Below are 26887 nucleotides of genomic sequence, written 5' to 3'. Positions count from 1 at the left end.
TCCCCGAAAGATCTCTGGGCTTTTCTTGTACCCGCAGTCCCCACGTGAACTAAACCAACATGGGCTGTATCTCTCGGTGCACCCGACGTGGGTGCACAACGCGCTCTTGACCATGAACCAAAGCGCAGAAAGAGAAGAAACTTTAACGTGGGGTTACCTGGGGAGAAGACGAGAGGAAATGGCCTCAAGTTGCACCAAGGGAGGTTTAGATTGAACATTAGGAGAAATTTCTTTACGGAAAGAGTGGTCAGGCCTTGGAACAGGCTGCCCAGGGAAGTGGTGGAGTCACTGTCCCTGGGGGTATTTAAAAGCCGTGTAGATGAGGCGCTTAGGGACATGGTTTAGTGGGCATGGGGGGGTTGGGTTGAGGGTTGGACACGATGATCTTAGAGGTCTTTTCCAACCTTAATGGTTCTATGATTCTATGAAGACAACGCAGAACTGAAAAGGAAGACAGGAAGACTGGATTTATTTGAAATACCTTGATAAGATTTATTAAAAAATATCCCTTGGCAGTTGACAATCACCACGATCTACAACAGAAACCCGCCTGGGTAACACTGGAACAGTTTTCCCCTACAACAGAAGGCGAACCCCCAGGAACACTCGAGCATGGCTTACATGCACCTATTGGCACTAAAAACCTGGGTTGGCATCGAGGAACACGGTGCAACCGCTGGCCGCGGAGCCAATCGCGCCACGCGTGCATCACACGTGTGCTCTGATACTTACCTTGTCTTTGGGGAAAAAAAAAACCTATTTAAAATATGAGGGAAACCAATAAATCGGCACCTTTGGAGAAACCGGACTCCACCTCTCCGCGATTCCAGGAGGACAAAGCTCTTGGTGTGCTGCAGCCCGCACGGAGAGCAGCGGAATGGGACGCTCGGAGATCCGGCTGGCCCCGTACAAACGCTCACGGCCGCACGGCCCCGTCGTCAGCCGGCGCGAAGAGGAGCAGGGCTCGTGCCGCAGGAGGGGACGGCTGCGGGTCTCTGGTCACCGGCGGGCAGAAGGAGCAGAGCGCCTGGGCACGGATCCAGAGGAAACCTTCAAATCTTCCGGGTCAAAACCTCACTGTGCCAGGGCTCAGGGCTTCATTAGGGGTTTTTTTTTTCCCCCCAGTGAAACGCAATGACCGTACAACGGGATGCTTGAAGGAGCCCCGAGGGAGGGGCTCGGTGTGCGTGAGAGAGCCAGAGCCCCGGGCGCTGCTGCCGAGCCGCCTGCAGCCGTCCAACGCCTTCAGCTCTGTCGGCCGGGCGGGTTCAGATTTTGAAAGCATCTTCTCAGCCAGCCGCTCCTGGTCAGCCGTTTCTTATTCTGGGGACTCTTACTCCAGAATAACAATGCCTCACTCCACTTTCCAAGCGGATTAAGAGAATCTGAATAAGGCACTGGTATTCCAGAATAAACCATCCACGCTCTCTGCTAAAGAAAAGAATAACTATTTAAAATTCATCCCCAATTTTGGCCAAAGCAAGCTCCCTGCGTGGAAAAGCTCTCTGCTGAGACCTCCCGCCGCAGCCAGCAGCGACAATACGACGGCTGCAGAGGTGCTGCTGGCCGGGCTGCTGCACAGCCCCTTCCCCACACTTCACAGCAGGATTAAAATGAGGAAAAATTAGGAAGGGGTCGTCTTCTCAACTGGCATTGGGAACACAAAGGTCATTTACCACCAACCAACACATCGAAGTGCAACGTGACAAACTCCTCCTGCATTTAAAATGCCTTCTAAATATGCACCTAATCAAAAATTAACTCGGTGGTTTCATGATTTATCAAAGAAACATTGTAAAAAGCCAGATCCAAAACAAAGGGCTGAAAAAACTTCTGTTCCAAAGTATTATTCTTCGAAACAATGTGCAAACGGCTCGGGACTGCGCTTGAAGTCGTGCTGGAGCAAAAATAAAAAAGCAAACCAATTTTAAGTTGACATAGTGTATTGTGAATTACTTTCTCAGCTTTTCTACATCTAAGATAGCGTGAAATGATCTGCCATACAGTAAAACAGTTTAATATACAATTGATTACAGAGCCGTAGTAACGAGTCGGAGATAATACGCATTTTATCTATATACATATATAGCTTAATATTTCACAGATACAGCTTTTTTTCCATTTCGGTTTTCTCAACGAAGCATAGGCAGAATATTTACAGTGAAGCCGCTGCGAGGAAGCCCCGTCCCCCAGCAAAGCCCCGGCAGAAGCTGCCAGCTTCCCCCAGCGGTGGGTGTAAACAGACCGGTTCTCTCTCTTTTTGCAGGAAGGGAGGGGAGAGGGTAGCGGGAACACGGGCTTCGCTGGGGTGGGAAGAGAAAGAAAACAGAGACGACATGAAGAAACAATTTCCAGCTAACCTGGAGACTTTAAAATGATCTAATTTGCCTTTTTTTTTTTTTTTCTTCTTTTCCTTCTTTTTAACTGGAAACTGTTCTCAATTAATGTTTCGATTCCTAATTCAATAACGTTTCAATAATGTTCTCAATTAACGCTTTCTGTACAATCTCCACGTGTGCTTACGCACGGCCAGGCTGAAGTCTCAGGTAATACTGCGGAGGCAGCTTTTTAAGAAAGCAGGGGATGGTCGGGAGCCCGCACCGGCCCCCGGGCCCGCACCGCGGCCCGGCCGACGGCCGCTCGCTAAACCAAAGCCAACCCTGATTTGAGTTTCTCGCTTTGAAAATAGTTTCTCACGGGCTGTTTGTAACGGGGTACCGCAGCTCTCCATGCGCAGCGATTGCTTATGCAGGTGCAATACTGTATGAGGTCGGACAGACCCAACCCCAACCCCGAACCCGCCGCGCCGCCCGGCCGCGGTCAGACAGCAGCGCCTCGATTTCTAGTGCACGGTTTTAACAACCAGCTGAAATTTGCTCACACGAAAACATGAAACGAAGCCGGGGGGGAAGACGTATTTACAAAGGCATCCGACCGCCGTCCGGCTGACCCTGGACCGGCTCAGCCGAGCTGCCCCCAGAGCAAACCTCCGCGAACCTCGGCCACCGCGCCAGTGAGGGGCCCGACTCGCCAGCCCGCAGCTGCCGAGGCCCACGGCTGCCCGGGCACTGCTGCGGGACCGGCACGGCGGCTCCTCAGCTCCGGCCCTCTGCCGGCTCCGGGGCACCTCCAGCTCCTTCCCGACTCACCCGGCTTTCCCCTCATCCACATCTCTGCCTTCTCCATCTCAATGCCGCGGGACTGAAAGAGCCAGGGGGGTGGGAAAGGAGGAATCCAGCCCCCACCACCAGCAAAGACAGCTTTTTCTGCTAAGTTAAAAATACTGTTTCACGGAAAGAAGGAGCTTTTCCGAGCAATGCAATATATAAAGCCATCACACCAGCCCCGGGGAGCGAGGTGACTTTCCTGAGAGCACAAGGGGAGAGCCTGTCTGCCTGTTCCTGGGTAATTCGGTGAGGGTGGCCAAGGTCCTTATCATCTTTGGATACTGATGCTGCCTCCTTGCAAATAGGAGACACCCGCCACTGAGCAGAAAAATTCCCAAATATTCAGCGCAAACTTGAAACGGTGTTTTGTCTCTCAGCAGATGTTTGGAATTGTTAAGGCTCTTGGCTTTAAAGAGTTTATTACTTTGGAAGTTTAAAGCTGTACTTGCAGTAGGGTATAACAAGTCTCTGTCTCAGCATCTCTCTCTCTCAACACGGTCTCTGAAAACTGGAAGTAAGAAATTAAATTGGGGAGAAGGTTACTCTGGCAACTGTGGACTCCTGAACTACTACACATGAAGAGAAATGTCTGATGGTGTCGGTGGGACTGTGCCGGTACCTGCACGGTGGCCGAACCCCGGTTCAGGCAGCGATGTGGAGCAGACCACTGCAATACTGCAAACCCCCTCCTTTGGACAATTTCTAGGGGCAACAGCAAGATGGAGTTATACAGCTAATATTAGAAATAAGTAACAAATGAAGCTCTGGTCTCACGCAAATAAAAGCGAACTTTCAAAAGCACTAAAGAGGCATTTTCCCTCTGGGCATACCCGCAGAGGTACCACACGCTGCATTTTCCCTGCCCTGAGCTTAAATCTTTCAACAACGAATCGATACAAATCGTCTTTCAATTGCAAACTAATATTTAGCCAATGCATTAAGTTAGAAACAAGTGAAGACACGAGTGACTAGGGGAGAAAAGAAGGAAAAACTCAAGAAAGTCACTTTGTTTTGACTCGTCTGAAGGACGATTCGAGAATTGATGCTCAAATCGGGGACGTGCGAGCGGCGGTGCTGGCAGCGGTCACCCGCTGGGACGCTCGGCTCTGACTTCCACTGCGCATCGCTGCTCGTCATCGCCGGATGACAAATTGGTTAGAGCAGCACCGGTTAGAGCTGAAACTTAAAATTTTAGTAACTGTTCCCAGCCATGACCTTCTCTGCAGTTCTTCAAATTCAGTGAACGCTGCAACTTCTGGAGATTAAAACACGTGTTGTTGCAGTGAGCCAGAGAACAGGGAGAGAACACAACAAACCATGTAAAGCTAAGATGCGAGAAGCTGACACAGCAGCCTCGGGGCCCTTCCAGAAGTGTAAAACACGAACGACTACTTCCTCGACGCCGATTCCCGACTTGGAGACACGCGCGTGGAACAGCTGCTAAAAATGACGTTGAGCGTATTGCACCTGGAGCGGCGCGCGTGAAAATGCCGGGCGCCTGCCTCCTGCTCCTCGCCAGCCTCGGGCTGGGCGGCTTGGTTAGGCGAGCAAATGTTTAGCAGCTACAATAAAGTACCAGGGAAAAAAAAGCTTTAAATATCTTCTACCGATCTTTTTTTTTTTCCAAAGTAATCTTCTTTCTCAAAAGCTAATGTTGACTCCCGAAGGTAAGTGGCAAACACTCCTGTACGCATCGTACAGCCCAAGCACTTCTCCGGGCTGAAGACAGAAGTTTAGCTCGCCCGATAAAGGCTTGAAAAAGGTTTTATACAGAAAACTTGCATTTTTTTTTTTTTCTACCAGAGCTTTAGCCAGTGTCTATAAAGCACCTCAAAACTCTTCCCTACGGCACCACGCGAACTGAGCTGCCGTTAAGACACAATTTCACCCCTATTTTATTTTCTACTTGAAGCTCTTCAGAGCCTGACATTTGATTTTAAATGAACTCTAATAAGACAAAGACAATAAGCTCCTGGTGTCCGATTTTCACTGACAAAACTTCTCATCACTCTGGACAGAGTTCAGAGGGTGGTGTTAAAGCAGATTTTAAAAAAAAGCCCATTTTAAGGCTCCCTGATCCCACCACAGAAAGCGTGCACTGCTCAGCCGGCTGGGAAGCCGGGGCTCTGCTCCACACCCGAGAAACCTTCCCCTACAGCAGCCAGCAAAGACATCACACCTGGAAACTAAAGATCAGCCTTAAAAACAACCCAACGCCGTGTTCCACTTTCACCTTTTCCTCTTCTCACCGATTTCAGACCTGGAAGCACATGTTATGGTACAGAGCACCTCCCACGCCACGTACGATGGCGCAGCGAGCCAAAGCCCCATCCTTGCGCTGTATCCTACACGGCTCGTGCTGCAGTTCTGCAGACCACGGTCTTCCACCTCTCCAGTTTCCTTTATATTTTTGGGATATTTTAGCAGAAAATGGTGTATTAGGAAATAGAGAGAGGGGCAAACAGCAGTGAAAGCAGCAACCGAAGCCATGAATGACCTGGCAGCGGCAGAGTTCAAACGCTGCTGTGCAGTGCGGAAGACGCAGTTTAGCAAAGGTGAGGAGCAGGGAGGCGAGAACCACTCGCGCGTCCCGTCCAGACCGAGCAAACAAGATCACAGCAGGGAAGAAGGGAGAAAACAGACAGAGTCTTTAAATTTGGCAAAAAAACCCACCCCAAGCTGCACAGTTAAATAGCTGATCACATTATAACCAACCTCAGGCGCTCTCAGCCTCTTGTGATGTAGCAAAATAAAGACAAGAAGTTAATAACTGCTCCCTTGCAATATTTTTTTTTGTTGTATTCAGAATTAAAGTTTTAGAAACAGGTTAGCGTTAGCGATTTTAACATGCTAGATACCCTAAAAGCTTGGCTCTTTAGTCAAGAATAAGCTCTTCTTTACCTAAAAGCTGATACGGGTACAGTGTTTGGTTTATAGCTCCTTTCATTTTTGCTCTGGGTGCCTCCTTTCTGTGTTTTAGCCCTGAAGTAAGAGTATCCAAATAATTATTTTTTTGTAAAGCCCTTGGGGAGTCCATCCTCTCCCCCCCTCATTTTGTCACGTCAAAATCCTCCTGCGCTTTGCATTAGGCCACAGGAGGAGCCACGGTCAGGCAGCGGCACCGTCCCGCCCTGCTCGCAGCGCTCACGTTACCTCCGGCAAAGGGGAACGGCCCCAAATCCTGCGAAATAACAGGCAAATCTGTTCTTCTCAAAATCATAAATGCCAGAAGTAAATCGATGGGAATGCCATTTACTTGTTTTTGAATGTGAAATCTAAGCATTTTTGTGTGTTAGCAGCAGATTAAGACGACACTGCAGAAAATACTCAGCATATTCTTCATTACTCTACGCTCTAGAGCAGCTCCCGCAAGTGAACCGTGGCAGAAGGCAACACGGAGCTCGCAAATATTCAGCGATCTTCCCTCCCTTCCCCTTCTCTGGATAATTTTAAAATTACCACCATTAAAACACCCTAAAAATAGGAAGTGCAGCAATGCACCGACTATTCCTGCAGAATACGCTTCCAGGTACCTGCCCAACTCCTCAACTTTTACACCCTGTTCGAATTGTGCTGGCACTAACAGAACAAGCACAAAAGATATTTTAATGAAGTGAACTTTGATCAAGGCCTCCTGCAAGCGCACACGTGTCACGGCTGCAGAGAGGAACGCAGAACCGCACAATGCTATTAAAAATGCTTCCAGAGTAATTTTTGCAAGTATTGGGACATCTTTTCAAAGGCGTAAAGGTTCAGCTCCTACTGTTTTACAACAGAAAATAGGTAACTCCTTGCTCCTGGTGCCTGGGAAAATCTCACTATCCAAACGGTACGCTGAGAGCTTAGCTTCTTGATTTCGTTACTACGCTGCATTACAGAGAAGATTTAAAACCTCCAAAAGAAGACCCGCAGTCTCAGTTATTGAATGCTTGCTGCTGTCCTGGTGGCAATAAGCACACAGGGGTACCACTAGTTACTCAACTTTTCATGACTGTTTTCCCAGCTTCCGAGTTAAGGCAGAGGAACGTCGCCGGCAGTTCCCAGAGCAGACAACAGCCCTTGATTTCAGAGTCCACTAATACTTCTGCCCTCAGTCATTTTATTTGCTTAGTGCCAACAAAAAAGAGGCCCTGGTATTTTTTTTGGTATTCTCATGTTACCAGAAAACCAACAATACTCCCGCAGCACCATACCACGACAGCATGGGAGCGTGATTTACTTTATAGGCTGGAGGATGAGGCTTTTGTATTCTGCAGTGCATTGCTTGAACAACGAGAAGGAAGGCGCTCTGGGTCCGGGGCCCCACGCCAGCACCTTCTCCTTTCAGGTTTAATCACAGGGCGCAAACCTCTCACTGGATGCAAGGCTGTTGCTGGTGGAGGTTTAGTTATTGTGCAGTGTCTCACGCGAGAGAGAAGCCGGCGCGTCTCGACTGAGCTCTGCCATTGCAAACAGCTGATCAATGAGAGAGAAATGCTGGGTAGAGTCGTCTATAAAATTGGGAGAAAGAAGTGAAAGGGAGAAAGGTTGGAACGACTTTCAGACACTAACATAACACTAGAAGGCATGTAAACAATTCTGGATACGTTAACTCCCCTACTGTAAGAAAAGAAATACTGACACACGCTGAACTGAAACGAGAACCCTAACAATAGTTTCAAGAATACATTCTTCGGATACAAGAGGTATTTGCAGAGTTAAACTACCTGAAAGTTGGAAGTGCAACCCACTACGGGGAGGGGGGCAGAAGGGGACGAGTTTTAATCTACGGAGAAGGAAGGCTGCTGTAAAACTGTGCACTAATAAAAACTTTATACTGTTGCTCGTCAGGAGTAGCCCCCAAACAGGCTACAGCATCTGGCAGAAGGGTCTGGGGATGAGTATCCCCTATTTTTTTTGTGTGCTGGCAGATTGAGCAAATAAGATTAATTTTAAATAGCTTTCCAATCAAATGCAATTTAGACGTGCATAAACAGCAGCTTTTGTGAGAACAGTGCGCAGAGCCTTTTAACTAACCGAGATCCAGAAATCACACACATTTGCATTTGACAAAGGCTTCGAGGGCTCCGTGCTGACCGTGGAGTGTAGATGGATCTCAAATAGCTGAATAGGAACTTCACAACGTATATATTTATTACTCAAACTCCAAAAATTACATAAGGAATAAAAAGAAGTATCAATATATTCTGACTTTAGTTCAGATGGAAAGAAAGAATTAAAACCCACACCAATACGCAGACAGCACAGCATTGCATTTCACCAGCTCTTCCCTGGCTAACGAACTTATTTTGGGCATAAAAATGATTTCATTTTATTTGGTGTCGCAAGAATTTAGTTGAACGGGAATAGTTGAATAATTAATATTACCCAAAGCGGGGCATCAAATGTAAGTGAAGGAGGTGATGGAAGCATGCAGAGGGCAAACTGGTACAGTCTAAGGCCCCCGTCCTGCAGTTCCCTCTGTGCAAGCAGGTTCCCGTGCTCCTGCAGGTCTCCAGTCCCAGGGACCTGCACCGAGTCATCTGCAGGACTGGGAAATTATTGTGCTTCTCAGCTCACTAGAAAGGACATTTCTCCGTATTCCTGCTTTCACTGGCACGCAGGGAGCATGCTGTTCTACTCCCTGCTGCAAATGCACAGTGTGTGTGTGTGGGGAAATCCTGAAAAATATTGTGCAGCACCATTGATTCAGTACAGAGGGAAGCTGGGATACTCAATTGCATTTGGTGGCTTCGGAAGTTTCACCAGCTTTGAAACAAATATTGCCTAGGTAACATCCTCACAGTGGTTGGTAGTTCAAAGAGGCTGAAACACCATCTTATTACTCTTATTAAACCAATTAACAATTCATCTCTCCTGATCCCTTCCGCACACGCACACAAAAACCCCCAAACAAAATAAAAACAGGAATAAAATAAATAAATAAATAAAGGCATTCCCAAAACATTTATTTCGCGTTTCTCTCTCTCTCAAATCAGACCAGCTTAGAGATACCAACTTCACCTACCTTCGCAAATTCAGCTAGGGTACGGAGTAACATGAAACTGCTTTAGACTCGTAAGACCTGAATTGTAACACTCTCGTGGTCACTCGTCTGCTTCTGGAAACCTGTCCTGAGAGCTGGTGAAGTCCGAACCCTTATTCCATTCCCACATATCAGTAACTCATTGGCTATATGGAAAAGAAGTGTATCCAAAGCACACAATGGCACATTAAGGTTGAAGAAAGCATTGGTAAAGGAGAATAAAACTACAGCAGTTGTTCAGCCTACTCTACCTAAATGTTGAGCCACTGCAGAACTCCTCCTCCAGCCCAACACGAAGTCAAATTGCGTCACCCCCTCGCCAAGACATTCTCTTGTGGTACGTTACTGGCACTTTATGTCAGTCTCATATGGTAGATACATGCACATTTGTCTGTGTGTTTACATACAAAAGGTCTGATAACAGTAAAACATTGTTCAGAGAGATATAAAAAACCCAAGGAGTTGCATTAGCCAAAAAAAGTGTTTTGTGAGAAACAACAATAAAAATGATATAACCACAGCTTTTCTTTTCTTTAAAATTAGATAAATACCCAAAGCTATGATTTCACTTGGGGCCTCTGTACCTTGACAGGGAGTCCAATGGAGTATATCTGAAGGCACTTAATATCCTCTACTCAGCTGTAAGATGGTTGCACGGGGAGCTGGGGAGCTTGGGATGTGATTTGGGGCATGGAGGAGAGAGATGGATGAAAACAAGCCCTGAAGAGCTGTGATCCACACAGCATCAGGCGCTGAAATGAAAACAAACGTACAACCCAGGTGTTGAGAAGGTCTCTCTTGAAAAAGAAAACTGCCAATTGCAAATGTCTTTGTGTTTCTATTGACAGAGCACTTCATGCAACTCTGACAGTGCATCATACACTCTTAGAGATATTTAGCTTTGTCAGTTCATTGACCTCCTCAGTTCCCGCTTCCTCACAGTCAGTCTTCTCTGCGGCTTTGCCAAACCTGCACCTCTCCTCTGCTCTCACCGCATCTTTCTGGAGCTTCTTGGTGGAAGGAAGGATGTCCTTGGTTTCTGAGTTATCTGTGCCATGGGCTATCTTATCAGAATTCTGTACAGAAGGCACCAGGTTGGCAATCTCATCCGTCGGAGATCGCCCAATGCTGCCATCCACTTGAACCCGAATGTCTGGAGATATAGACAACTGGTGATGTGGCACAATCCCATTGTCCATGCATTTTGGGTAAAGGTAGGTCTTCATCTGACCTTTCCCCTTCACATTGACTGTCCCCCTATAGTCAAAGTCATACCCCATCTTGTTTAGGATGCGGTAGCTCTCCTCACTCACCTGTATACGACACTCGACGCCAGTGGTGTCCATTCTGCTAGCAATGTTCACAGTGTCACCCCAAATGTCATACAACAACTTGGTGGTGCCAATGACCCCAGCAGTGAGGGGGCCGTGGTTAAAGCCAATCCTCAGTTTAAAATTAAACCACAGCATGTTGTTGTTGAAGTCGTCCACCACTCGCATCATTTCTTTGGCAAATTCAAAAAGGGTCTGCAGATGTCCATGGGGATGGTTGTTGTCCTGACACTGCGAGGTGTTCAGTCCTGAAGCGGCCATGTAGGTTGCCCCAATTGTTTTGATTTTCTCAATGCTGCTGTAATGCGGTTTGCTTAGCAGCTCATCAAAATCCCCAATCAATTCATTCAGGACTCTGTAGCACTCTTTGCCTCCTTCGTAGTTCTCTTCATAGAACTCACTGAAGTTCACAATACTTGCAAAGATTACTCCGCCGCTGTCGTGGTTTTTGGAATAGCTCTGGGAAACCTTCAACTGCTCAGCCACGTGGTACGGAATAATATTCCTCAGCAACCAGTCAGCTTGATCCCTCATGCTCTGAATTTTGGTGCGATGAAGATCAGCCTCCACATCTCCATGGTAGTGGAGGCGGTAACTGACCTCAAACTCCCGATTCAGAAACCAGACCAGGAGGAGCAGAAGGAAGGAAACCAAAATCACTTCCTGACCGATCAGGTCTGCTGGCCTCTTCGTGTCATTTGGCACCGAACTGTTGCACGGACTTTTTCTGGAGCTGGAAGCAGAAGAAAGGGAAGAACATGAAAGGTGCATTTAAAAGCACAGAGTTAGGGCACTGCCATTTCTGCTCCGTAGTTAGAAACCCTTTTCTAGAAAAAAGCGTAGGAAGTGTATGTTACATACTAAATTATAAAATAGGCTTCGGTAACTTTACCTGCTGTTAAGCATGCTAAAAAATTAATTTCATTCTTAAACTCACTGAGTACTTCCTTAAAGGGGTATCATCAGGTTCAGCAACACAGGAACTGCCCAGCCTTTAAAACAGTCCTATTTTAAGGACTTCACCAAGGAAACAATTATCGTTATATGTAAATATATAACCTAAAGCGCTACATGAAAACATGTATATAAAAATGCTTAATAATGCCTGTGTGTGTGTTTAGATATAGACGCGCACACGTATATCTGTCTAGGAGGGCGGTGTGTCTGTGTCTAAGTTTTGTGGAATTTATCTTTTTTTGTATTACCTCCAATATTCAGAAACATCTGCTTTATATACTCCTAGTGCTTTTCCCTTGTCTTCTCATCAAAGACCAGTAACCTTTGCAGTGTGCTTTTGATGTTAACACACGAAGGTTTTGGAAGAAGACAACCCTGTACAAGACACTTCACGAGAACTGCATGTCTCCTGCATGAAAGCAGAGAATATGGAGCTCTGGGTTGACATCTTTTGTACATTATAACCACTAAAGCTTTTTATGGTGGAGACAGAAAGTTTCCCAAAGTGCCAAGATTAAAAAAAAAAAAAAAAGAAAAAGTCATGTCTCGCATAGATTGAGAGTAATATTTCAAATCCTTTTGACAATTCGTTGACTGCCTGTGCAGATTATGAAGCACTGATGGAGGATGCTTCCAGTGCCAAACCGCCCTTAAGAAGGAGACATCTGCAGTCTACAATCTCAACTTTCTGAAGAGATGCAAAGACACCAATTTAATCTGAGAAGATACCACCTATGCAATCCTAGAAGCTAAGTCTAAACCCAGACAGATTGGCATGCAGTGATTTCTGGAGTCACTTAACTGCAATTTTTTCTGTAAAACTATGCCAAAGCTTAAGATTTGATATAAGCAGATACATGCTGGAGTTTTTCAAGCTAAGAGATGGTTTGATAAGGCAAAGCATCACATCAACCTTTCTCCTTGAAAAATAGAAAGGTAATCCGTATCTCAGTGTCTATCTGTATTTCTCTTATGAAGGTATGTTAGCAAAAGCGATTAAAACTCAAAGCACAACTGTAGCAACAGCTCAAGAAGAGAAGACTAAATTTGTTTCTGTATTTCTAAGTTCAATTTGTTTCTTTATGTCCATGGGGGACACACTTCCACTTCTGAAATCAAAGTGGATATTTTAGCAATTGAGCTATATTACGGACCCAGTTTCTTTTTCTGAACATCAATTCTCAAATATTTGATTGACAGAAAAGCGTGATGAAGCAAAAACATAGCACAGTTGTGAAACAGATGAATGTGCACAATCTCTGAAAACATTTGCATGTGCTATGGTCTTTGTTTGTATCTATTAGCTTTTATCGTAGTAAGCCTACAGAAGAAAGTTTCCTGTAAGTAAAATATTTACAATAGAGAGCTTACAAGTTGAATTTCAGATTAAAGCTAAGACCACATATTATGTTGGAAATCACTCTTTTTGTTTTCAACCATAAATATACTTCTCCCAAGAGAAGTGAAGGTATATGCATTTTATTGGTTTGATATTAAAAAAAACACTAGAGAAGAATGAAAGGAGATTACTCCCAACTCACAGAATAGGTCATAGAATCGTAGAATCATTAAGGTTGGAAAAGACCTCTAAGATCATCGAGTCCAACCGTCAACCCAACACCACCATGCCCACTACACCATGTCCCTAAGCGCCTCATCTACACGTCTTTTAAGTACCCCCAGGGATGGTGACTCCACCACTTCCCTGGGCAGCCTGTTCCAAGGCCTGACCACTCTTTCAGTAAAGAAATTTCTCCTAATGTCCAATCTAAACCTCCCTTGGCACAACTTGAGGCCATTTCCTCTCGTCCTATCGCTTGTTACTTGGGAGAAGAGACCGACCCCCACCTCGCTACACCCTCCCTTCAGGTAGTTGTAGAGCGCGATGAGGTCTCCCCTCAGCCTCCTCTTCTCCAGACTAAACACCCCCAGTTCCCTCAGCCGCTCCCCATCAGACTTGTGCTCCAGGCCCTTCACCAGCTTCGTTGCCCTCCTCTGGACACGCTCCAGCACCTCAATGTCCTTCTTGGAGTGAGGGGCCCAAAACTGAACACAGGATTCGAGGTGCGGCCTCACCAGTGCTGAGTACAGGGGCACGATCACCTCCCTAGTCCTGCTGGCCACACTATTCCTGATACAGGCCAGGATGCCGTTGGCCTTCTTGGCCACCTGGGCACACTGCCGGCTCATGTTCAGCGGCTGTCAACCAGCACCCCCAGGTCCTTTTCCTCCGGGCACTTTCCAGCCACTCTTCCCCAAGCCTGCAGCGTTGCCTGGGGTTGTTGTGGCCGAAGTGCAGGACCCGGCACTTGGCCTTGTTGAACCTCATACATTGGCCTCAGCCCATCGATCCAGCCTGTCCAGGTCCCTCTGCAGAGCCTTCCCACCCTCCAGCAGATCAACACTCCCGCCCAGCTTGGTGTCATCTGCAAACTTACTGAGGGAGCACTCGATCCCCTCGTCCAGATCATTGATAAAGATATTGAGCAGGACCAGCCCCAGTACTGAGCCCTGGGGAACACCGCTCGTGACCGGCCGCCAACTGGATTTAACTCCATTCACCACAACTCTCTGGGCTCGGTCGTTTTTTACCCAGCACAGAGTACGCCTGTCTAAGCCGTGAGCCGCCAGCTTCTCTAGGAGAATGCTGTGGGAGACCGTGTCAAAGGCTTTACTGAAGTCCAGGTAGACCACATCCACAGCCTTTCCCTCACTCATGAGGTGGGTCACCTGGTCATAGAAGGAGATCAGGTTGGTCAAGCGGGACCTGCCTTCCATGAACCCGTGCTGGCTGGGCCTGATCCCCTGGTTGTCCCACACATCCCTACAATCAGGTTCCTGTAATTGCTGGTGCGTTCCTGTACTAAGACTCCTTCCTTTCTCCCTTACAACTATTTTTCCGAACAGAACCTCTGGTATGAACCTATTCATTTTCTCCCTAGAAAGACAACCCAGAGACCAAGACAAAGGCTAAGTTATTAATGACTAGAACGGTAACAATTCCTGAAATATAATCCTTGTTACCTGTTTTGCAGGTGGCAGAATATCCTCCCAGTTTGATGGGCTTACAAAACAAAACGAGGGGAGGATAAGTAAGAGAAAAGATCTTAGAGAATAAATAAAGCTGGAGAAGGTGAGGAATGAATCTCGATTAAGGAGCACAATTCGGGTTCTTTTCAGAACAGTTCATTATTTTCCGTTATCTTGTGGGAAGAGATCTGCTAGAGGATCTGAGCAATGACATGTTACTCCTTCGAGAGTACGAGTTTGATCCAGATAATCTGCTCTAACATCAAACATCCCTGCCACAGGGATTTATTTAAGTCATTAAAGGCTTTTTATTTACAGTTTATTGTACAAAATACTCCTCACAGTACTTTAATTCCTCTTAAATGAATTAGGCAAGTACCACAAATTTTACGTTACAAAAAGTGGCTTATGTTGAACTCAAGATCTGCCTTTTAAGAAAAACCTGCTGCCTCCCGTTCACCACTCCTGAAGTACTGGTATCTGCGAGCTCTCAATCATCTCCTCAAGCGCTGGCCTGACCTTGTTTCCCATGTGGGCGTACAACCTTAGAGATCTGCATGTGAAATGAGTGACTCACTTGTAAGCTGACCTGATTTCATTAAAAAGGTAATGGGTTAGTATCTCAAAAAAGAAGGTGCAGTATCTTTTCCAGAGCAGGCATTTTTGATCACGATGCGACTGCTACAAGCACTAGTACAAAAAGCCACGATACCAGCCTGAAGGAGAGAGCAATTACATCTTACTCATTTGAAAATCAAATTTCTGGACGTTGCAGCGACGAGGTTACAGGACCTACAGGATTATAAATCACCTTACACAGCCAGTTAGCAAAGATGACCTGAAGCTACCCTTTAGAATGAAAAGAAAAAAACCCCACACACCTATAACAGAAAGGATCACACACACCCAAATCTTTTTAAGCTCTACTTTTTATGAGGTGCTGCAGCAAAAAACTGATTTTAAAAATCATTCAGATTGAAATCTTAAGCCGACAATGTTCCTTTAATTCACACTGGTGAAGTGCTTCCTGGCACAGACGCCTAACTATTAACTTGGCATCTTCATCCAGGCTGTGTGTTGAATATGGAACAAGTGAGAGCTCCGGAGATAGAATCTCCTTTGGCTTGATCACAAATCATAAAGATAATGGCTTTCCACTTACAAAGATTTTTGGAAAGCCATTTTGCTTCTGAGCCAGTAACCTATGTTTGGATTTGGATATCTTGTTATATTTAAAGAGGATGCATGCCTGCTTAATCTTAAAAAAGAATGCAATGGCGGAACAGTGCAGAAAGGGGAAATCAAACAGCTGCTTTCAATGAAGAACATGTAGTGGATGCATCTAAAAAACCCCCCTACCATCAAGCGATTTTAGTCTTCAAATGGCCTATCACCGTTCCTCCTCGAGCAGTCACAAACTGGAAAATGATACACCCTACCTGCTCCGAGATAAGAAATGGATGAAAACGAGAAATATCTCCTGCTTAAAAGACCAAGTTTATGGTCGTATCTCTTTTGGGCTGAAGAACTGGTCTGTCTGGAAAACAAATTCCATATTTTGATTTATTGAGCATAGCGTGGACAGTCCAGAGATGAACTTTGTGCTAAGACTTCATTACCATTAATAGTATCTCTCTTCCCATGCAACATTAATAACTATCTCAATTCTTGATCAAGAAAAGGGAATAACCTCATTAAAGGCATGCAAAACAAATACGTTTGTCTGGCCCTCTTAGAACACAGAAAAAGCTTTTGTGCTGACTGGGGTGAGCAAGGAACCTTTTTTATTTATTTATTTCAGTGAGAAAGGAACAGCAGAAAAGTTTGTTAGGATAAGGGAGTTTCAACTTTTTATTAGTCCTTCGCCAGGAGAAAGGGGAAATTCTGTTTGCACAGAACCCTAGAACTGCGGTATTCAACAACGTACATTAAAAGAGCCCTGAAAAGAGAAGCCAAATTCTGTAGCAAATTAATGGTAGAAACAGAATAGGATTAACTCTTTTAGCTTCCAACACAGAGAAGCGTTGTGTCAATTTATAAGTTTGGACAGCTTCAGATCAGTGGAATCTGGACCGTTAACAGAGATCACGCGGGACTGATACAGGTCCTGCACTGAAACAGAGACAGTGACCAACTAACCCGACAAAACTGCTGCCGACACGCAGAAAGGGCAGCGCTATGTAGTATTAACACACGCACGACGTACAGGCATTTTTTGCCCAACTGAAGGAATGACAGTCAAAGTGTAAATCTAGTACATCTCATAATAAAAAGTTTAAAATGAAGTTTAGAAATGTTTAATGAGACAGACATTTTCATCGCTGCCTTATTTGGTATTTACATCACAAGCTAGGATTTGCAAAGCAGGCAGAGAGCGCTCCACGCCTGTTTGCAGTAACAGCTTCAGCATGGTTCGGTTTCTTATCCGCTTTTACCTTTATTTGTCCTGAGTTAGAAGTTATATGATATTTTTATGGAAGAAAAATATTTGCATGCAAACAATGCTTGACAGCTAATTTTTTGCCAGATTTCTAATAAATGATGACGTAGAAATAGACACTGAACGGAAGATGGGGTTGTCAATTATTTAAGGCAGAATGAATTATTTATTAGTGATTAGCAGCTGGTCAGGAGCCTGCTAAGCTGTTGTCAGCGCTGGGCAAGACATTTGTAATTCTGAGCAACACAGAAGGTTTGGTGATTTCACAAACTAATAATAAACCACTAAGGATTCAAACTCAGGCTAATCCTAAAGTGATCACCACACTTTAATATTTTGTACATTGCCTTTTCAGCAAATTCCCTTCAGTGTTTTAGTTTACCAAAAAAATCAAGCCGCCTCTATTCTTTTGGCTTTAACTTTCCATTCTGGATCTAGTGAACGGGAATTCTGTTATGAAAATGAAGCTATCTTTCATGAATCAAAGTCATTCAGAAAGGAAAACCCATGTAGGGAAAAAAAAACCCAAACAACCAAAACCCCAACACTGTAGTAAGTGCTAACTTCTTGGTGAATAAATACCTAACATGAAAGCACAGTTACCATCTCTCTGTACCTAAAACTCACACGTTTCCTGAACTACCATAGCATGTAGATGTCATCATGTAGATGACATTTTTTAAAAAGTAATTTTGTTTTGATACATATTCCCAGTAAAAGGAACATGCTCCTGAACACACATTTGTTTAGATGAATTACTGAGTCACATATTCACAGGGTCATTAGTTCAATCAAGTACACCATCGCCCCAGTATTGCTCCCAAATTTGTAATTAGCAAACACATACTTTTCCAATAACAAAGACCAATAAAAACACTTTAAAAATGGTATTGCAAAACTTGCAATAAAACAGTGAGAAATTCAACACTGAAATAATCAGAGTGAATCTTTAACATGTTTATTTATAAGAGGCTATTAATAACCCAGAAAAAGATTTTTTTTTGTTTGTTTAAAAGTCTGGGGGCTAAATTTTCATTTGCTCTCAATGATATGACTTGCTATTCTGCCTAAGCGACCTCAGGGTGGTGGACAGCACCCAGACCGACATTGCCAGCATGTCTCCATCCCAGTGAAGGCAGCTGGCTTCACAGTCAGCTTTTTCAGCGGAACCTCCCCTACTGCAGGGAATTCTCACCTGGCCAGCTGTGGATAGCATCCAACTCAGTACACTTCTGAATGGTGCAAACCAAGGAAATCAAATAAATAGCTCATGATGTACAGATAATGCTTTAAAAACGGCTACTACTAGAAAAACAGATGCTATTTTATATAGCTCCTCCATAGTTCTATTTCCTAGAAAACACATTTAAAAAGAAAATAGCATTACACAACTCAGTGACTGCAGCATCAGCTCTCTGATGATTTTTGGTCATACCCGAGTCCTCTGTAAAGGAAATTAAGAGCTTAAACGCAACTTGCTGAACCAATTTGTTGAATTCCCAAGTGTATTACTATGGATGCAAAGTTTTGCTACATGTAATTGGCTGAAAACATTTCTATCCCTAAACATAAAGATGGTAATTTTATATATAGCTTACCTAAAATTCTGTGCCAAATCTAGATGAAAAGTTTCCATGGAGCTGAAATAAAAACACATCGATATTAGAAGAAAAGTTAAAGCATTCTGCCAGAATCTCAGTTAGCATTTTAAACTTTTCTATTATGTAGACCGTAGGACCAATAATTGCATTGCACGCTTGCTCAGCTTCAGACAAACTTTGTTTGAACGTGACTTATCTTCACTTTTTGCTTGGAAGAAGCAACCGCAGTCAGACACAGAGATGCAAACACCTCTAAAGGGTAACTGATGATAATGCAGTCAAGACGATGCCTGGAACGAGTAATTGTTAAACAATCCACTCTTACCTTGGAAACATGCAAAAGCAATTTCAGAACTCTTCACCTTATCTGACCACACAATACAAAGATTTAAAAACAAAACAAAAAAACCCCACCCCCCCCAAAGCCAAAAAACCCCAAATAAATATACAGCCTATTTTAGAAAATGCCATTACAGAAAATAAGTAAGTAGTTCAAGCAATTTTTGTGTTTACTTGCATTACAATTTCTCTACCGCAATCAAGTATTACAACTCTCAGGACTAGTTACTTTTGCAAAAAGTAGTAAAGAAATCTGCAGAATAGATTTGCCTGTGATGCATACAAAGCTGCAATTGCCACTGTGACAAAAAATATTATCCAGACTAATGATAAGAGAGGAACAAAAAAGTTATTATTAACAAACAAAAGTTATGGGTCTCACTAACTCAACCTTGTATTATTTTTGTTCATGATCAATTCTATAAATCACTTTTTCAGAGCTGCAGTTGAACAGCTTTGTATATTACTTTAAATATTTATTTTTAAAAGATGAAATAACAACATATTCCATGATTTCTGTATTCCACCGCTTCTCAAACCACAGGTGAAAATATGCCATCATTAGCAAAATTTCTGAAGATAATGTTTCTTTAACATTCATACCACCCCTTTAGTAGTCAGCAAAAGCTGATGCTATGAACTGATGCAATAGCAAGGTCTCCACCTCTCTGCTTGGGAACAGCCTTTCCCAGTCCCTTAATGAAGTTGAAATGCAGAGAAAATCACAAGTTTTGGGTCTGTCTTTCTGCACCAAGTCTTAATACAGAGCTTACGCACAAGCTGGTTTAGTAATTACACATATAATTTGTTCTAAAATTTTGTCTTTGAATAAGGAATTAGGAATTACAATTATGGCACCAAACCTTCCGATTTTCTTCTGCGACAAAATGCCTTTGACATGGATGCACAGAGGTCTGTTCCAACGATCACTCAAGGGAATGTCAAGCGCTATGATACCTTTTTCATGATCTGGCTTCACTGCCTGCCTTTGTATGAAGACTTTTGGTACTACAAATACATTTATTACCCTATTTTAAAAGGCTCTGCCGTGCACCAGCATCTAGCTATGCCACGCTAGCACGCATGTAGCTGAATGAGCTGCAAGAAGCTCTGCTTGGGGGGAATTATGGAAGAGTAGCTGGGGAGTCAAGAAATGGCATCAAGGGTTTGCTCTTCACTAACTTCCCTGAAGAACCAAACCTGGGGCTAACTTCTCAGTGAAGCTGGTGGTTGGACAGTGAGTGTCAGCGTTACAAGGGAAAAAGCCAACGGGAGGAAAGTCAGCTTTCTTAATGGGAGAGGGTCACTCGGTGTGCTGGAGGAGAGGCGATGTCAGGTAAGGTGGACAACAAAAACCAAAGAGACAAATCAAAGATGAGAAAGGGGAGGCATCCAGAAACTAAACACTACATCCCTCCACTGAAGCTAGAAAGAACTGTCCTGCACTCCTTGCCCGAGTGCTCTGCAGACAGACAAGAAAGGGATTTTTCTTTAGTCTAATATGATTTAGCAACCATCCGTCAGCTGACTCCAGTTCGAAGTTTTTTTTTTTTCCCAAGGAAAGACTTTCTTCCTACAATTCCTACAGCCACTTCAAATTACAGATGTGAACATGTGTTAAGGGGTGACTTTTATTCACCTATCTTTTTTTATATAAATTAGATCAAGATTAAAAGAGACCACGAAGATAATTGAAGAGGGGATTAAAAGCTAAATACTCACACAAAACATGTATCTGCAAATTCTTTTTGGTTTGTTTGGGGTTTTTTCATGTTTTTCATCATATGATTCAGCAGGCCTCTGAAGAAAGGTAAAAGGAAGGGCTTTTGATAGGAACTAGAATAATCTAGCATAAGAAGTCCTTGCAAAGTCCACACTGTGGTAAGAGTGCCAAAGGCTAAGATATTTCTTAAGCCACTGAGAAGTGCAAGTTGATTATAAAATTTTGACAATAGGAGTGGATGGCTGGAAGGAGTCCCTTGACTCTCTTGGCAAAAAAGTAGAAAGAGAATACTGCAAACAAGTTCTCCTACGGGGAAAATTGCTTATCGGAGGAAAAACTGAAAAGCCTTAAGGTTATTGCACAGAAACTGCATTAACTTGATTCCTCTGGTTACCGCCTTGCAGCGTCCTCTGAAAAGGCAGGAAAGGGAGAAAGGAAACAGGGTATTAGAAACCTATTAAATCTAAGCACCTGCCTTCCACAGTGGAAAACTCCTTGAGGAAGGAGGTGGAAGAAAGATACATGGTTCCTAAGGGCAAAAATATATCCAGAGGGGTGTGGGGGAACAACTGGGCTCTCTGGCACCACCAAATGCCTCAGAAATTTCTCAATGAAATAGATTTTCAAACAATCAGTGACAGGCAATTCTATGGGTCTGGTAAGTATAAGTGTGCCCTAGAAACACATCAGCTGAGGACAGAGTGTCATTTCAACATAGATCACAGAAAAGGGCCCCTTGGATATAGTCCTGAAATCCTTCAAAAAAAAGGCAGAACTCTTCCCAAATCAAATTATTAAGTTTGAGATGCTGGAGAAATTCATGGCAGATACTAAAATCCCATGCACTAGACCCTCACTTCACTGGCGGAGAAAACCAAGTTTGTTCATCTAAAACACAGTCTGTGAGTGCTAAGGCGTGATGCTCACCTGTCTGGACACAAGGAGATGTAGAGCAGAATGAGCAGCACTGCTCCTACTACAGTTGCCAACAGAGATCTCATCCAGGAGCTAAGCTGGCAGAAGTTACAGTACTGCACAATGGTGATCAGAATCGCGCAACACATAAACATGGTGTACTGCAACAAAGAGAGAGAGCGCGAGTTAGCTTCTTCTTGCTGACTGGAGCCCTTCTGCACATAAATGCCAGCGTAAATTAAAGAATGTGTGATATGAAAGAGAAGGATCTAATTTCGTCTGTATTATTTGCACAGTAAGTAATCCCTCACAGTGTCTGTATCAGGAGACAGCACTTGAAGATGGAGGTCTTCCCTTCAAAGAGCAAGAAAACTTTTAGCACAGGTAGTTTGTCACAATTTTCCCTAGATGGAGTTTTGTATTACTGCATTACACAACCATTATTTCAGTAACTTGCAATACCTTCAGCTTACCTTTGCAAAAAGCTCAGGGCCTCTTCTTATTAAAAAAAAGAAAAGGGGAAGGGAAAAAAAAAAAGTAAACATTCATGTAACCACCTCTCAATTGCTGGGGTTAGACCCTGTCTGTTTTAAACTGAATGTCAAAATTCCACTGCATTGACAATGTGGAACGCATTCACTCTCAAAAACTTCACCCAACTGCCTACCTTTAAAAACACTTGTTAGAGGACATTATCGTACTGGCCAGCAGCAGGTGAATTCAAATAAGAAAAAAATCTGATTTGATAACAAAAGGCAGGTATCAGTCATTGTCAACTGACGCTTGGTAACACCATCCATTGTGCCAATTTGGAAGGACAATTTTAGATTTTCTGTTCCAAATGCCCCATCTCAAAAACCTTTCCCTTACTGGATAAAGAAAAGGAAGGGCAGGATGGATATATTGCCCAGAATGTCTTCATTTCCCTGAGATACAACCTTACAATGGTCAAAACTCTCAAGTCGATGTGCAAATTTTGGTTTTATCAAGAATATTCATGACCATCCAAGCTAAAACAGAGAGTCCACAACTGCGTTACGGAGTTCTGTTTTAGCTATATACTGCATTTTACAGTACCAAATGATCATTCTCTCTCTTTTTCTCTCTCATTTTAAATTTCCTTTACAGCTGAAGTGCAGAGACTGCAGATTAGCAATACTGTAGCATAACAAATAAGCATGTGATTCAGAAGTAGCCACAGTGTATGGGAAAAAACCTTACATAATTTACCATTTTTAAACCACAAGCACAGTTGTTGTTTTTTTAAATGACTCAAAAATGGATAAAAGGAATTTCAGAAGTGTCCATAAAAAACCATAATTTAAACTTACTTTTTTTCCCCCCATTTCAGGTCTCCTAAAGTGGCAGAGCACTGGTTCTCACTCCAAGTGATGCCCCAGCATGAAGCCAGCCTATAGAGGGTCAGTAAGTGCTGTGTTTTACTATGTATGCATGGCTTTGGAAAGTTTTTTTTTTCATTGCTGTTTTTGTTAATTTTGATTTTAATTATTTTATATCCAGGGAGGGTATAAAATGCTATGAATAAAAAAAAACTTCGCAAAACCATGTCATAGTAAAATATGACACTTACCTGACCCTCTATAGATTGACTCCATTTCCCAGAGCTCCGTGACTGTTGAAACACTGAGCACAAGACGAGTTGGGACATCTCTTGGAGAGTGAGCCAACAACCCCACGACTCTGGAGGACCTGCAAGAGGAAAGAAAGCAAAGTTCATTCTCAGTTTGCTGACGAACACCACCATCTTACTGCTGCTGCCTGAAGCATTTAGACTAACAACCTGGTCTGAACAGGTATCGAGAACACACTAAAAATGGTTCTTCCAACATTACTTTTAAACGTTTGGAGAGATGATCAAGGATGGTGATGAATGGGATGATATAAAAATCAGTGGACAGATTTGAGAGGTTTGAAGGTTTTCAGCTCCCTTCAGTGTGAGGAAAACATTCCTACAGTTCGTTTACTGGTAGTCATGAGGAAGGAAGACCATCATTAAACTGGAAAAAAAATAATTTACAGCTTAAAAATAGTTAACTAAAACTCACAAAAGGTAAAAGCTGCAGAATGATTTTAAACACGGGATGTGAAAGAATATCAAATGCACTCTTCTGTGACTGTGATAACCATGGAATAATATATGTTTAAATCAGGAAGGACCAAAAAGCGTCTGGTCCACACGTTCCCATGCAACAAACACTTCCCAACACCCAGTAATAAACTGGGATAGGAAGAATGAAGAGGATCTGGTCATTACCCACACCCAGGGCCCTGAAATATCAAGAGATTTGTGAAACAGAATTCCCTGAAGGTCCTGGAAAGGAAGGATTGTACCCTCTACGACCTAAGAGAAACTTGCAGAGAAACAAACTTTCATCTCTGGTTCCAGCCCATTTTATTCACAAACAGTTTTTAAGCATTGATTTTATGCTACAGTTAGCCTTTAAATTAAACTATTCTTCCCCCTCCTCAATATGTAACCCCTTGTTCCCCCCTTCTGAATGTTTTTATTAACGGAGACACCAAATCCCCTGTAGACCTTTCTGTGGCTGGGCTAAATATGCTAATTTCTTTCCGTTCCTTTTCAGAGATACCTACTGCATTCTTTTAACCATTCATGCAGCCCCTGCAGGGTAATCATTTCTACGTACTGAGAGCTCTCTCCTTTGAGTTTCTCCATCTAACTCTGCAAAGAAAAAACATCCAGTACTGCTAATACTGTTCTTGCTGTTGAGATTCACTGATGTGCATGCAAAGTTTTGAAGTATACACAGCATGTCTGACGACAAACTCTAAACCAAAACCAGAACGAATGCAATGCAAAGTCTGAGCTACACTACTTGCATTATCTAGAATAAACACCTGCAGAAGTGTTTGGTCTAAGGAAAAAAAAGTATGTATGTAGGCAGACATTTATAGGGATCCCTCTCCTCTTTTGTATGAGAGTTTTCAAATAAGCAAGTGACTGTATTTACACAACAAACTAGGCATTTCATCATACACAAAAGCCCTATCCCTCTAAGGGATCTGTATCAAACAGATGTAAAGCACGAGGGAGGTGAAGGAAGTCGGCAGGCAAGCAACAAGCTTTGTTAGATCCAAAACGTCAGATTATGAAACAGAGTTCGACAACTTACATGTATATTTGTTTCAAAATCAGAGGTGAAGTGTGAAAAAACTGCCAGAGCTGGGAGAGAAACCAGGATTGCACCAAAAAAATGTCTAGGCAGCCAGCCAGATATCACCTCCAGGAGACGCTTGGTGCAAGTCATCACCTCCTCCAGAAAGAACGCCATTCTGGAACAAATGAAATCACAGATTGAGGCATTAATTTCAGCGCATCACTTCATACATCTAATTTACCTGTAATAATATAACTTCAAATCCTTCATTTGGACCGTATGAGCAATCACAGCACGTTACATGCCACAGCACCTGTCGGTAATTTCAGGAAATAATACACCTTTGCTGAAAGATGACTGTTTGCTCCGGCAAGGGGTGTCAGCCAAGGGAGGGAGAGCAAGTGGATGGTGGGCTTTGAGAAAACAAACTGAAATCCAAATTTCACTTACTTGGAAGGTGAGCGTAGGAAAGACTTCTCTCCATTCATAAATATTTAGCCTTAAAGCAGGTGGGGAGAGGGGAAGCTTTTACAAATTAAAAAAAATTACTTAGAATAACACCAGAAATGTTTGAAAAGCAGGGCTGTATACCCTGCTAACAGATCAGTCACCCAGAGGCTGTGCAAATCCACGCCGTCTTAACATCATACTGCAATCGAAACCAGTTCTCCCAGTTACAACCACCCCGACAGAAGTTCCTGTCTGCAATCAGACTCGGTTCCCTCTCGTTAGGGAAGGGAAAGAGGAGTGTGGGCTGAGCGCTGGCACCCTCGGCAGGCAGCAGAGCCCGAGAAGCAGCGCGCTGAGCACCTCGGAGGCCAGCTGGCAGCTGACGCGCTCCTCCGCTCGCCTGTCGGTATCTACCACAGCAACCCAGTTGGCTCCGCACAAGGCATGCGGGAAGGAACGGTTCTTGCCTCAAGCTGCTGATAAAACGACGGCCCAAACCTGTGAAGCGCTGAAGGAGCCAACTGGAAGAGCTCTGGAGAGCAGCTTAACGGAGATACTTCTTAAATGAGAGCATTTCTAATTGTTAAAATGAATAAGGAAAAGTAAAAGGATGCTTAACGCTCGAGGACATTGCACAGAGAACTATTATTTATCTACAGAAGCAAATCCTCCGGATAACTTGCTTCTTTAAGCTCAAAAACATTAGTCACTCTAGAAAAATTGCAACTGCTGTTCACGTTTCTAATTATTTTTATGAAGACATAAAAAGGTAACGTAGTACAGTTAGCTTCATCCAAAGCCATTTCGTTGTGGATGTATGTAATTATCGGCATTGGTCTGGGCAGGTAATTCTGCTATTGTAACAGTGCACTACAGCAGAGCCCAAACAGCAAATAATTACTTTTTTTTTTTTAACAGAAATGCTCACAGCTAAAAAGAAAAGTATAAATACAACATACACTAAATATGAAATTCACAGTCTCTAAAGTTACACAAATTATTCCATATTACCTATATCTTTTAAACGAGAAAAGCTATCCACTCATTTTTTAACACTGTTGTCTAAAACACAAGGTATCATGCTGGATAAAAGCCTGATACAAAACAGGATAAATTTAAAGTTCTTTATGTGAATTTGACACTTATTCCACACCTTTAAATATGCATTGTTTATGAATGATATTTTAATTCTCTGGTCTAGACTTCCGTGAATTTTGCGACCTCAAGCATTTTTTTGAAGCTTCAAGAGCTCTTCTCTTATTTAATATATTAAAATCTGGAAATTATACTTAAATGCATAGAAAAAGATAAATTTGGGATGGAAAACGCTGTAATACATCAGGACCCCACGAGAGGGTGCTCACAGATTTGTTAGTTGCTAGTTTAATGGACTTCCATTTACAGCAAAAATTATAGCTATATTCCACCATAGAAAAGACTTTCCAACAAAGCACAGAAATTAAAAAATTGTATATAAAGCAAAATAAAATTTAAAAAAGCTCTACAGAGTAAGAATTGGGTTTTCTAAAGAGTCATATACTGTCCTAACTCAGTTGCCTCTGACATCAGTGACAGAACTATCCCCGTCTTCAGCGGCAGCCAAGTTCGCCCAGTATCGAGTACTTCTGAAAATGCCACCCAAGTTCATGCCTCTAAAAATAAAGTTCAATTCTCCCAAAGCCTACGAATTAGGATTAACATTTACAAGGCTGAGCTGTGAGAACGGAAACTGCGCTGGGCTCCAAGGCAGAGCACCCCCGGGCGACACT

The 26887-nt window shown here is 43.4% G+C and overlaps 1 protein-coding gene across 5 annotated transcripts in view; it reads right to left on the bottom strand.

Annotated features, from left to right (window-relative positions):
- Positions 1–467: 467 nt before the first annotated feature.
- ADCY9 (adenylate cyclase 9) overlaps positions 468–26887 on the bottom strand; it is a 98335-nt gene continuing 71915 nt past the window's right edge. For 3 of the 5 annotated variants that reach the window (XM_075165921.1, XM_075165922.1, XM_075165923.1), the window contains 4 exons: positions 24684–24843; positions 21541–21689; positions 18549–18590; positions 9083–11256 (listed from right to left, as the gene is read on the bottom strand). In XM_075165921.1, the coding sequence (XP_075022022.1) occupies positions 10068–11256; positions 18549–18590; positions 21541–21689; positions 24684–24843 (1540 nt within the window). In that variant the 3' untranslated portion in view covers positions 9083–10067. Of the gene's footprint in view, positions 1432–9082; positions 11257–18548; positions 18591–21540; positions 21690–24683; positions 24844–26887 lie in introns of those variants that run through there. The other 2 variants (XM_075165924.1, XM_075165925.1) reach the window with 2 other exon arrangements.

This window comes from Calonectris borealis, chromosome 16, assembly GCF_964195595.1.
Source record: "Calonectris borealis chromosome 16, bCalBor7.hap1.2, whole genome shotgun sequence".
In the NCBI taxonomy this organism is placed as follows: domain Eukaryota; kingdom Metazoa; phylum Chordata; class Aves; order Procellariiformes; family Procellariidae; genus Calonectris; species Calonectris borealis.
This window is presented reverse-complemented; position numbering and strand designations above follow the sequence as displayed.